Source organism: Lycium barbarum, chromosome 6 (assembly GCF_019175385.1).
Source record: "Lycium barbarum isolate Lr01 chromosome 6, ASM1917538v2, whole genome shotgun sequence".
Taxonomy (NCBI): Eukaryota; Viridiplantae; Streptophyta; class Magnoliopsida; order Solanales; family Solanaceae; genus Lycium; species Lycium barbarum.
In genome coordinates this window covers 137296332-137309131 of record NC_083342.1, presented here as the reverse complement: position 1 = coordinate 137309131, position 12800 = coordinate 137296332, and the positions used below count along the sequence as shown (strand labels likewise).

The 12800-nt window shown below is 37.4% G+C and overlaps 1 protein-coding gene across 5 annotated transcripts; it reads right to left on the bottom strand.

Moving 5' to 3' along the window:
* Window positions 1-1148: 1148 nt before the first annotated feature.
* On the bottom strand, window positions 1149-11718 carry LOC132599416 (AT-rich interactive domain-containing protein 6-like). 5 transcript variants are annotated; one of them, XM_060312787.1, is made up of 13 exons: window positions 11563-11718; window positions 10586-11468; window positions 10456-10495; window positions 8595-8647; window positions 6563-6608; window positions 5408-5500; window positions 4186-4302; window positions 4034-4085; window positions 3875-3947; window positions 3442-3508; window positions 3292-3342; window positions 2710-2802; window positions 1149-1558 (listed from the first exon to the last, which is right to left on the bottom strand). In XM_060312787.1, the coding sequence occupies exons 2-13, from the start codon at window positions 11356-11358 to the stop codon at window positions 1454-1456; spliced, it is 1563 nt and encodes a 520-aa protein (XP_060168770.1). In that variant the 5' UTR covers window positions 11359-11468; window positions 11563-11718; the 3' UTR covers window positions 1149-1453. The 5 variants fall into 5 exon arrangements, 4 of the variants coding, with proteins under 4 accessions (XP_060168770.1, XP_060168772.1, XP_060168771.1 ...); XM_060312789.1 differs by having other exon boundaries at window positions 2710-2790; XM_060312788.1 differs by having other exon boundaries at window positions 10586-11456; window positions 11563-11710.
* Between the last annotated feature and the right edge of the window lie 1082 nt (window positions 11719-12800).

Genomic DNA, 12800 nt, shown 5'->3' with positions numbered 1-12800 from the left:
TTGAAGGATAAACCTACAAGAAATGTAGGGCTAAAAGCTATTACATTATTAAATAGGATAATTAGATAATTAGCAAAGGCAATGACGAAAAAAAATAAGGTAACGGCACAATCACACCAAATTGATCGTTACATAAAATGAGATTTTTCCTCTGAAGCACGTAATGGCATTTACGACTTGTGCTGGTGATGCCTTCAGTCTTGTACACAAGTTCGGTCATATTGGTGGCTACTTGAATTTTAACCTTATTAGTGATGATTCTAACCTTGCAATCCCTCCTCCGTAAATAAAGAAAAGGTTAAAATTAGAGAAGAAAAGTCGTTTATATATCTCCTCCTCCAGATACTTTCGTATTCTTGACTCGATCATCACCATTTCACATGTTGCCAAAGCAAAGAGACGTGATAAACCAAAGCTATGGAGTAACACTGTTTACGGTCCAGCTTTTTCCTCGAATCAGAAAATAAACCAAAGCTATGGAGTAACACTGTTTACGGTCCAGCTTTTTCCTCGAATCAGAAAAGCCATTTGCATGTTCTCCTCCTCAGATACTTTCATATTCTTGACTCCATCATCAACATGTGACCACAGCAAAGAGATACGTGATAAATCAGAGCTATGGAGTAACACTGTTGATTGTTAAGTTTTTTCCTCGAATCAGAAAAGTCATTTGTATATTCATCCAGATACTTTCGTACTCTTGACTCGATCATCAACACGTTGATTGTTCAGCTTTTACCTCGAATCTTACATCTAGGATGTCGAACTTTTGGTTTTTCTTTTATAATCTCTCATATATTCTTTCATTTCTTTTTTTCTTCTATTCTTGTTTTCGTTGAATCCTTTGTTTCTTCATTCATTGGATATTCCGGGGATTATACTTGTTCCTACATCGTTTGAGGATCAGGATTTGGAAGTTGGAGAAATTCTATTACCAGTTACTACTGCACTTTCTACGAATAAACAAGACTGGATTCCTGTAACTCTTGTTCCAAGCCTTAAGGGAACACCTATGCTCTTGCATCACCATTGCAATGACATGGAGATTTTTTCAATAATAAATTCTCTGTGAAAGCATTTTGTATTTTAAAAACTATGCAATCTGGAAGCTGGAACAGCAGCTATCGTCAAACGAATGAGGGCAGATGGTTCGAGGTTCAGAAAGATCTCTCATACTCAAGGTGCTGACGATATGGCAAGATTTTGTACAAAAATTAACAGATTGTGGGATTGAGGTAGCATAGGAGATGGATTAGAGGAAATGGCATGACAGCTTCTGCTATCTAAATACATCTCTGTCTTGAGCAAACTATCAAACCTAACACTTACCTAGCACTAAGGCACAACTTGCACTATCAAGCCAAATTCAATATCACGCGTGAATTCAACACCTCCATTTCCCAAAACAACCCCGGGGTTCCATCTGATAATGTAGGAGGCCGCTCGCCTCAGCCTACATATTTGATTGTTCAAATGGTACACGCACAAAGAGCTGCCCATGCAGGGTAACCACAGCAGAGGTCTGGTGAGGATCAATTCTTGAAGGTAAGCTGACTACCTGGAAAACAAACTCCTAGTTTTAGTAGGTTGGACTAGCAATTGAATGCAGATAATAAATGTTAAAGACAAATATAACTTCTCCAACTGTTTTTCCCGTTTCTCCTTTCTCTTGTAATAGAGTGAACAGTTCTAAACAGAAGTTCACTAGAACTGTAGACGGGTGACACCAAATAGACCTTTTTAGAAAAGTATAAGTTTATTGATGTGGCAGGAAAATTCCCAGTATATAAGTGGTATAGAACAAGAAATCCTGGCATGTAATTAATGCAATCACTTGTTAGAGGATGTGACTTCCTAATCCCTCTAACAACATTTAAAATAGGGCAAAGGGTCATATTTACCCCTCTACTATGTGAAAAGGATCACATTTACCCTCCATTATAGTATCGGTACAAATATACCCCCGACGTTATACAAGTGGTTCAAATATACCCCTCTTCCGTTAAGTTGTCCAAGGTGGACGTTTAATCCCACGTGGCATTGAATTTTTGATGAGGTGGACGCCACGTGGCATGCCACCTCACAGCCCCAACCTCTTTACCTCCCCCCCCCCCCAACACAAAACCACTTCTTCTTCCACCATTAACACCTCCTCCCCCTCCACCACCATTGCAACCATCAAGAACATCACCATTTTAACCGTCTTCCCTTTCACTGTTTCACACAACCACGAATCTCTCCGAAAAGGATTTATCAGTCAGCTGTACAATTTTACGTTGCACAAATCATAGAGGTCTCAAGACCGTCAAAATTTGATTTTGTTGGTTTGCCCTTCAAGAAAATGAAACAAAATTCAACCTCCCCAGACGTATTGAGAACATAATCACTAACTCTGTTCTAACAACAAGGATTCATCTCTAGTTATGATTCGTTATGGATTTCGGATATTCTTTTTCTTTCTAATTAGAATCTCATTTTGGAATTTGACACTAAAGCTGACTGCACTGGAATGAAGGATGCTTCAAAGATTTAGAGTTTCTGGTGGTTAAAAGTAAAATCTTTATCGCCACAAAGCAACACTTAAACATCAGTCGTAAATTTGTTAAGTAATTCACAGATGATTTTTTTTTTTTGATCAAGTAATTCACAGATGATATTTCTTATGGTTCATCAGATAACATCAATGGCTCGAAAGTGTAGAGAAAAGACCTTTTTGAATGGAGCAACACCCCAAGGATTGTCCAGCTGTTCAGGTTGGCCAGAAATAACCAAGCGTCCAGCAGGATCAGACTGCACACGAACCTGACAAATTTTTTAAGTACACCCAGAGGTGTTATAACAAGGAAAGAAAAGACTATTCGGTATTATGCTTTGAATGACAGCTGCTGAAAATCAGAACACAACCAGAAAAGATATCTTTCCGATCACGGCAGACGGTAGAATTGCAATTGTCTATTTTTGCATCAGCAATGATAAGAATAACCATTACAAACTAGGAGATTAGTCGATCAATCAACTGACCAGCCCAAAAATATTTTGGAGACAGTCCAGTTCAGTGTTGACACAAAGAACACAGGATGCATAAGAATCCTAATTGGGGACCACTGAAAGTAGTAAGCAGTGGTAAGCATTTAAAAGATAGACTTCGCTCTTATATGGTATGTCTAGATAAAGTATAATAAGAAGTTATGGCCTAAGCTTACATACATTCTGTTCAAATTATATCCAACGGCTATCATGTACAGGTTCCCCAGCTCATAGTGCAGGAGAAACAACAATGTCAGGATTTACCTCTTCACGCAAAAGGCCAGGAACTAAAGCATAGACTTCATAGCAATCCTTCTGCACAGATAATTTAACATTGCAAGATGATCCCCGTGGAGAAAATATAACACACTGCATTTAAAATCGATTCATGCCTGTGGAGAAAGAGAAACGTACAGTTTTCTGCACATTGATCTTCACCCAGTCAGCAGGAGGGCCAATATCCACCACCATTGTCTCCAAACTGCAAATTTGAGGATGTAAAGGGGTTTATATTAGTCCTTCAGGAACTTAGAGATGCTTCCAGAACAAGAGCAGTAACTGGATGAAATTATTTATATGGAAATTAAATAAATTCCAGGATAGTACCATAAAGTGCATGCCAATTAGAAACGAGTCTGTACTCAGAAAAATATCAATAAACCAAGAAAACAAGGATAATTCCACACTTAAATGTAAATATCTGTGCCTTTCACAGAAAGAATTGTTCACAAGAATATTAAAATGTGCATGCAAACTAGTAATCTGCATTTCATTTATGAAAGTGACCTGGATTTTACGTGTAAGCAAAGAGTCCATTAAGAATCTAGAAAAAACCAAGAATCTTAACTGCGGTTTTGATAATTTCACGCCAGTAACTTTGGCAGCATGCTCCATGGGAGAAGGCTTTTTCCGTTTCAAACCTTAATTGAGAAAGGGAGCTCAGTGGAAGAAATTAAAGGTCCCTACTAAGATTGTTTCTGTAAAAGGATTAGGTAACAAATGATACCAATGCTTTTAAGTTGCTTTTCACGCTTTGGCAAAGATACTGAGTTCTTCTCCTGCCAAAAGGAAAGGAAAAGCTAGAAATTAAAGCACCATTTTGGAGATGACCCATTTGCTATTGTCTTGGGGAATAAATTAGTAAACATCTTCACAAACCTTAATGATAGGATCTCCAACCTCACCATTACCAAGAAGACGTTGAGAATGCCAACCTTGCATGGCTCGAGCTGCAGCATCTCTTCTTGCTCGACCTGATCCAAAGGGTTGATGCCCCTGCAAGAACAAGTTATAATAATCATTTCTCATAGTTTGTATTATTGTGATTCTACATGCTATTTCCTTTTTATCGCAATCTAGAAGTGCCACTACAATTAGTTTCCTGTTCAAGGAAGGCCTTAGCTCCGTTATGACAGTGGATGCAGCAACTAAGACTAAATGCACCTACATCTTATCATTGTTTTCTAGGATCCCAACCTATAGAATTCAAATATACTTTTTTTTTTTTTTTGATAGGTATAGAATTCAAATATACTTTAGTTATACATAGAAAACAATAATTGTGTATTTGAGTAAATGACTTTCAACTATCTAATCAACAAATGCATACAAACAACACTTGATAAATCATCCCAAAGCATAAAGCTGAAACAGAAATCCATGAGGTGAGACGGACAATAAAATAAGACCCTTCTGGGTTCAAATACTGTGGGTTAAAGATCAATGGCAGCAAAGGCAGGAAGTTTTTCTTTTTTGAGGTAAGGAAGCAAAAACGGGAGGAAGCTTAGGGTCAAAAGATCTTGTGATGGGTAATGACTACAAGATGAGCTAAGGGCATTGTTTGATATTTTCAAATAAGTGAAAAACTATGCAATGGATTTAGGGAAAGAGAAAAATAATTGTCGGACATTACACCTTAAATGAGAAGAATTTAGTATAAACTGAGGAAACGAAAAAGATAGCAGTAGGACTTCACACGATTCTCAAGCACATAGTTAGAGTTGCATCTCCTATTCCAATGAAAGCTGGATTGCACAGAAGAGTTCTGCAATGGCTGATGTATAATAAACCATTAAGCACGGTAATTTGTGCAGTAGCAGCGCAAAATAATTCCCAAATTAAGAAAAACTTATTTTTTCATTTTAAATACCATTCTTTCCATCTTCAAATTATCAAAACCATAGCTAGATACTGAAAAGGGAATAGTTCAATTAAACACACAAATCGACCAGAAAAAAGCTCATGACAATAACTATGTACTTATAAAGTCACCTGACCTCTGTCTTTACCAGACCAACCCCCACGAACTCCAAGAAAAGAGAAAAGAAAAATGCATTCATGGATTAATAACATCTTGCAAAGATGGATACACAGGAAATACCTGGATTCCAGCACTAGTGGGTTCTGCAAAAGCAGCATCGGTGAAAGGAAGCTCGCCACTACGCATTTTGTGCTTTTCATATTCCAGTAGGGCCTGCAAAAGGTCACAGCTCATCAGGCTAAATGCAGTAAGGTAAAATAAAATATATAGCTACAAAGAAACTTTTAACTCTTAAAACACTTCTCAATACCGATACAATGCGACCAATTAACGGGACCAATACATTTGAGAAACATGATTAAATATGGGATCTTCTTTATCAGGTTCCTCATGTATTCATCACAACCCGTTGGACATAATAGAGATAGAGGCACAGGTGGAAGAGAGAATACTCAGATTTTGCTGAAAAGTACTATGACTCCAGAAATTATTTTTGAACATAAAGACGATGCCTAAATCAACAGGAGTTTCTAGCTTGTTGGAACAACTGTGAAGCCATAAAACAGAAGAAATGGTGGAGTGTAGTCCCAGCTTGTGTTTGGTTGAAACTCAAGATTTTTGAAGATATAGGCAGTAATATCCAGGAGATTAAGATGAATTGTCTGTTTTTATATCATTTTTGGTAACACTGCCTTTGTGCTAATGATATATAACTCTGTTACCTTTGTCAAAAAAAGCATTTGACAGGAAACAAAGAAAACCAGTAGTAGGTTGTGGAGAAGTTAAAGTGGAAACAGATATTGAAAAGCGTTATTAAGTATCTATGAACCTGCATAAGAAGCCCACATTGGCAAAATAAAGGTTTTGTGGAATTATGAAATACTACCTCCATCCTAATTTATGTGACGGTATTTGACGGCACAAGGAGTTGAAGAAAGAAAGAAAGACTTTTGAAACTTTTAGTCGAAAACATTTTTTATGATTGTAAAGGATAAAAATTAAAAGTTTAATTTTAAATTATTTATAAATATAGAAAGGTGTCATTCTTTTTGGGGAAGACTAAAAAGGAAAGTGGGTCACATGAAATGGGACAGACGGAATATGATGGTTTAATGACATCCATGAACAACAGTAGTTTTCCCCTCACACAGAAGCTTGGGTTCACCGTAAATCTCAAGCGCCGCAAAGCAACAAACACACTATAAAAACAAAGAGAAATCCAGAAACTAGATTTCAAGAGAAATAACATTTCTAAGGAAACAAGTTTAGGTTGACCTTCTCATAAAAACATCGGAATGTCCAAGAGACAGTAGTACAAGTCCTGCACAAGTTTGAACACAATAAATGATCAAGTCAATTCCATTATTAAGAAACACCAACTACTAAAGAAACTTCTAATGTCAAGCAGGAGAGAACTAGATAAGAAATTAGAATCAGAAAGAAACAAATGCTAATGGTGTGAACATGAATCATTTCATCACCTACTTATTTTGAAGTTGTAATTCAAAAATAAGTTACATTAAGTACTAACGTAACAAATATAAAATCATAATGTTATAAGTTCACCCTTAGAAATAATATTCAAGAGAGTAGGCTGGACAACTCGTTTATTTTATTTGGTTATATTAGCCCAGCTTGGAACAAGCTAGGAACACTATAAGAGCTCATTAGACTCAAATACAATGTTTTAAGTAAATATTTTATTTGATTTAATGAGGAAATCCCGCATACAAGATTTATACTAAAATGTAAGAATTTCATCAGAAAGCGGGATTTTCTATAAAGAGTCAGATGAGTAGTATATAAATGTTCCAAATGAACAAAAAAACCATAAAATTTTCTACTCTTTCTTTATACAAGTAAAGAAATTCATACTCTTTCGTACGCTCTCTTACTCCTCCCTCCTATGTTGTCTATATGACTGCCAGGCAAACTACTTCTCACATTGTCTTTCATTTCTTCCTTCTTCATCTCCTCCTTAATTTCCATCATAGTAAACATCTCTTCAATAGCTTTGGCATCATCCAAGCTACTCCTAACATGTTTCACTATGGATCATAGGTAGGTAATTCACATCCTTTTCCACTCTCCACTACCTACTTTACACTTGATGTTTCAACAGAAGTCCTCCTACTCTTTCATAATACTCCTCCACAGATCTACACATACAGCAGGTGATGTCATCGGCTCGCCATCCCAAATTCAATAAATACTCTTCCCCACAACACTTCATCTTCATCTCACGTAAAGCATTTATTAACACCTTTAGGTTTCTGATTCTTTGTTTTGTCACTGTCACCTGCATATCACTTGAGCAAATGCTATTCCCTTAGCTCCTCGCTCAAGTCTCGCAGAAAATCCCTGCAGTGTCGCTGACCTTTTCCATGGAATCTCCGATCTCTTCAGCCACCTGCTTAATTTTTTTATAACCCTCACAATGACTGAATTCCATAGAGAACTATTATTGTGAGTCGCATTGGTAGAAGGAACCCAATGTACAAATAAGAACCTCCGTCAATTGTTGAATGGTGTACACTTCACTCGCTGAGATGATCTCACACTGTACCACCTATATGTTCAACTATGAACAGAAGATTGAATCAAAGTGCATTGCTATAGATTTTGTTCACTAGAATGATCAATTACCGAATATGCTTACAAAATCACTCGATTGGTCCAAAATTGGGTACATTTGGGGCAAGTTAGGAGCGTACAACACGTATTCTCCAACTTGCAAGAAAATAAAAATGTCAAAAGTTTGAAAATATGGCAAAATGTCATACCTCATAATTTTTAAATATGAAAATTTACAAAGTATATACCTTAAGCACTCTAACTCGAGGGAGAGTGTTAAAATGTTTTTTTAGAGAAATAGTGTTGAAAATGTTAATAATCCATAAATATGGCAAGTATCCATACCTTGAAGATACAGAAAGATTTAGACTCCTTGTTTTTTTGGGGTTTTTTTTTTTTTCTTCTTTTTTAAATGTGTAATTAGGAATAGGAATTACATAATCCTTTTTTTCAAATTACTTTTTTTTTTTTTTGATGAAGTAAGAATATTATTAACAAAAAGGGCATTAAGTAAGAATATTATTAACAAAAAGGGCATTAACTTTTCAAATTACTTGTAAGCACTATTTAAATTCCAGCATGCTTGAGGGAATAATCAAGTAATTATACTCCAAAACATTGTTTTTCCTCCTTTCTTTGCAATAAGTAGACACTCACAGACAATGTTTCTTAGCAAAATAAATTTACAGCAAATGAAGTATGAGGCAAATCACAGATATGAGTTTGTCCTTACTTAGGGGGTTTGAACGATTCTCCTACTTGTCGCCATAGCTTGCATGATGTTACCTGTAAGACCACGAATAGGAAATAACCTATGAGTATAGGATTGTACACTCCATTACAAGGCAACCATGAATTTTGTTAAGCTATGAACGAAACAGAAGAGACAAAATAGACAACCTAACTGTAACTGCTTTAAAGAGTTCTAGTGATAGAAAGCTCTATGCAGAACAAAGATAAAGTTCTTGTAGCCTCTCCTTCTAACTCTAATAAGTTTCTAGAATTATAGTAAGTTGCTTGGGCGAGAGTAGTACTAGGATGGGTGACCCCCGGGAAGTCCTCGTGTTGCATTCCTAAGAAACGAAGGGGAGCCTTGGCGTAACTGGTTAAGTTATTTTTTGAGCCGTGAAAACAACCTCTTCTAGAAATACCTGCGTACAATAGACCCTTGTGGTCCGGCCCTTCCCCGGACCCCACACATAACGGGAGCGTGCACCGGGCTGCCCTTTTTAAACTTAGATGGTACACATGAGTAAGAAAGTAAGGCTCTTTAATAAGAAAAGAAAGTTGTATTAAAAGCCAAGCAGAAGGTATTATTAAAAGCCAAGCAGAAGGTATCAATACATCAAAAAACAGAAGTTTCCTCCAGTTCACTAATCCACTAAACAAACGTCAAGTGCATACCTGAAAGAGGCTTAAATCCTTACAGCACGGAGGTAAAGAAAACCACTCCCAATCATACATGATTTAGTATAAGAAAGTAAGAAACCACTCCAGAAATGTTAAAGCATACTGCTATAGCAACAAAAGATTTTTGTTCATAGAAGGAGCAATAAAAGATTCTTCAGATAATCCAAATAATAACTGGCTCAAGTCCCTGAGTAAAATGTAGAGAAGCAAGAATGAATATCGTTGCTACTTTGATACAAACCAAGCGGCTTGGATTAATGTAGGCAGCTCCCTCTTTGCTCAATAATGACCCCAGTATGAAAACTAAGTCCAATTTACTAAGGTGAATTTCCTAGGGATTAGTTTAAGAAGCTTTTCTCACTACTTTGGCGCTTATCCAGCCTTGTCTTGAATGTTTATTCTTGAGGAAGTGTAGGTCTGAATGCTAGAGTTTTTATTCCTCTGACTTAGGTATACTATATTTCATCAAAACTGCAGCACTTGGTGTTCCTATCAAGACTGTCAATTCCACCATTTTCCCCACTATTCCAGCACAAATTGAACCTAATCTGCCCACTTTTCTATTTTGCTGTGGGATTATTCTTATGTAAGAGTATGAGCATGTTTAGTATGCTCTTTAGGTCACTGTATACATTCTTCACAGAGGTGGTGAAGCCTTGGTTTTCTTTTTAAAACCACTCACCTAGGACAAAGGGAGGAGGGAAACTCGACGAGACGGCTCGAACTCTTTTTTTTTTTTTTTATAACGGAAAAGTCCACAAGGATCAGTGGTGCACGGTCCTAAACTCGGTGGATAATGAGCTGGCCCTACCCTTTTCCATTTAAATACCAAGCTTTTGTTGGTGGCAGGGTTCGAACCCGTAATGTGCACCGAACGCACATATCAAAAGCGGTACTATTACCACTAGACCGAAGGCCTGGGGACAAGAGACCATTAGAACTTATTCTTTTTCTTGTCCTCTGTCTTCAGTTTCTCATAACTGTTTCCCTATTTCTAAGAAAGACTAGTGAAGTTAATCTTTTCCAGCCCCTTACCTAAACCCTAGCCATTAGCCATAGCAGACCTTTTTCAATCCAAGGCACTTCTTTTCACCCAAATTTTACTACTTTCACTCTTAAAAGTTACACAAGTTTGTTGATAACCATGGTAACACTACATCAGCGCATTTAAACTCTACACAGACCTGCTCATAACCACCAAGTCTGATCACTGCTCTCCACAACCTGACAAACATTAACAAAAATAATTAGGCCAAGTTCAACAAAATCAAGCAAAGTAAATAGGTGAAATTAAGAAGGACGTGCATGACTAACTTGAGACAATTTAATGGCTCTCCATAGAACCGTGGGGCCTTGAACTCCAAGCACCTTTCTTTGTGGAAAGCTTCTAGCTCTTTCATAAACGCAGCTTGCTCTTCTTCTGTTCCAGACTCATCTTCCCCGATGAGATTTGCATCCAGCAGAAAGGTCTTGGCAGGTGTTTTCACATCAATATCATGTTCGACGTCCAACTCGGGCTTTAGCAATGCATCCTTAGTCTTATCGGCTGATAGCATCTCTGTCACTTTCAGCACATCATCCAATCCCTCCTCCATTTCATTTTCCATTAATGCCTCCGTCAGAATTGCTCCTCGCTTCGGGTTCTCTTCCATTTCTTTATTGCCTAAGAGTGAGCCACACCTCTTCACTCCAATTTTTAGTTCCTCTGTTCCAGTAACATGTACCATACATGATTCCAGTTGAGTTGCCGGATGGACTCCACTCAACTCCCCCCAAGTCACCCCATCTTTCGGTTTAATAGGTTCTTCATCCTCAGGTCTAACTTCCACTGGACTCTCATTCTGGACTATGGAGTCCAGTTGTTCAGCAGAATCAAGATCAGTACTGTCCCTACAGCCACCGGGGCCTTGAGATTCACCTTCAGCTTTGGTGGGAGATTTGAGGAAAACCTTGTCGTCTTGAAGACTCTTAGAATCAAGTATGGGGGGCTCACCCTTACCGACGTCTTTAAACAGCTCCTTTCCAGCAGTCACCAAGTTGTCGTCCTTTGTTGACTCAGTTCCATTTGTGTCGTCCTTACCAGCCATTTCTGGCAGGGTTTCTTTGTTATCGTCTATCTTACAATCAACCGTGTCCGAGTCTGACCCCAAAATGCTTGATTAATTCCCCCTCGCTTGAGAAATATCTGCAAAAACAACTGCACGGACAATGTGAAACTCAAAGACCAAAAAAAAGGGAGGAACAGGAAGTCTTCAGAGGAATAAAAAAAAGTTAGAGCAAAAGGATCTTGCCTTGAGGAGGAGTACTAACGGCTGAATCCCTTGGCAGCGAGATAGACAACAGATGAACAAGTTTTTTGCTCCTTCGGTTCTGCGAATGCGAGCATCATTGTGATTTTAAGAGGGTTTTCGAGCGACGAAATGCATTTAATGTCATCTGCCCTTTTAGGATTTACTACTTTGTTGCTTTTTTCGTTTCCTTTTTTTGCTTATTCAGAGGTTTTCTGAAAAATGAAAAATAAGTTAATTTTTTACTTATTTTGTTATGTTCGATTAATTAGTAAAAAATATTTTTCGAAAAATAACACTCATGCCCCCATCAAACCCACCACTCTATACTGTTGACACCCAATTTTGTCCCGCCTCTCCTCCGAAATACCTATTTATGCTTCTAATATTTTTGGAAAAATTAAAAAAACATATATATTTATATTTTACTATAATTATTAGCCTTTTATCAATACCGGCGTTTCATTATTCTATTACAGTTACTAGCCATCATCATCATCATCATTTATTATTATTATTATTATTATTATTATTATTATTACTATTATTATAATAATTATAATTATTATTATTATTATTATTATAATTCACAATTTTTATCATTTCGGCATTTTACCAGCTTACGCATACACATCGCATTTATCTTTGCACAATTAAATAATAGTGTTTATTTACTGTGGATTTTCGAAATATTATTGCACGGCTATTACAGCGCCATTTTTTATCTGAGCACTAATAATTGCATATTTTATATTAAGTAATATTTTAACACAAGTTATTTAAATAGGTCTTTTATTTAAATGTAGTAGCCCAATCAACTCATATTATTTTCGGGCCAATTCACAAAAACAGTCCACATTTTAATTTAGCAGCCCATTTTAATTCATCCCAACCCAGTTTTAATGCCAAATCCACATTTCAAATACCAGCCCAACCCAATACACTACCCGACCCGACCCGATTGGCCCATTCCCTTTTAACAAAAGAGATGAAACCCCTAGGGTTTCATCTTTTCTTCTTCACGCCGCATTCCCCCTCCCCGCTCCCTTCTCTCTCCTTCTCTCCCTCTCTCCTCTCCACGCCACTGCCACTCCACCATACCTTGTCCCCCCACGCTTTTGTTCCCTCCACCTCCGTCTGTCACCCCACTCCCCTTTGTCCTCGCTCCTCTCAAACTCAAAACCCTAATCCATCCTATAAATAATCCTATCTTGAGTCGTTTAGAACAGTTCCGGAATCGC

Excerpts from the sequence above, each read along its gene's own strand:
- LOC132599416 (XM_060312787.1), bottom strand. The coding sequence starts at position 11,358 with ATGGCTGGTAAGGACGACACAAATGGAACTGAGTCAACAAAGGACGAC. Across the intron at positions 6,609-8,594 it reads GAATCGTTCAAACCCCCTAA|GACTTGTACTACTGTCTCTT; the intron begins GTAAGGACAAAC and ends AAACTTGTGCAG. Across the intron at positions 3,948-4,033 it reads AAAGCAACTTAAAAGCATTG|GTTTGAAACGGAAAAAGCCT; the intron begins GTATCATTTGTT and ends TTCTCAATTAAG.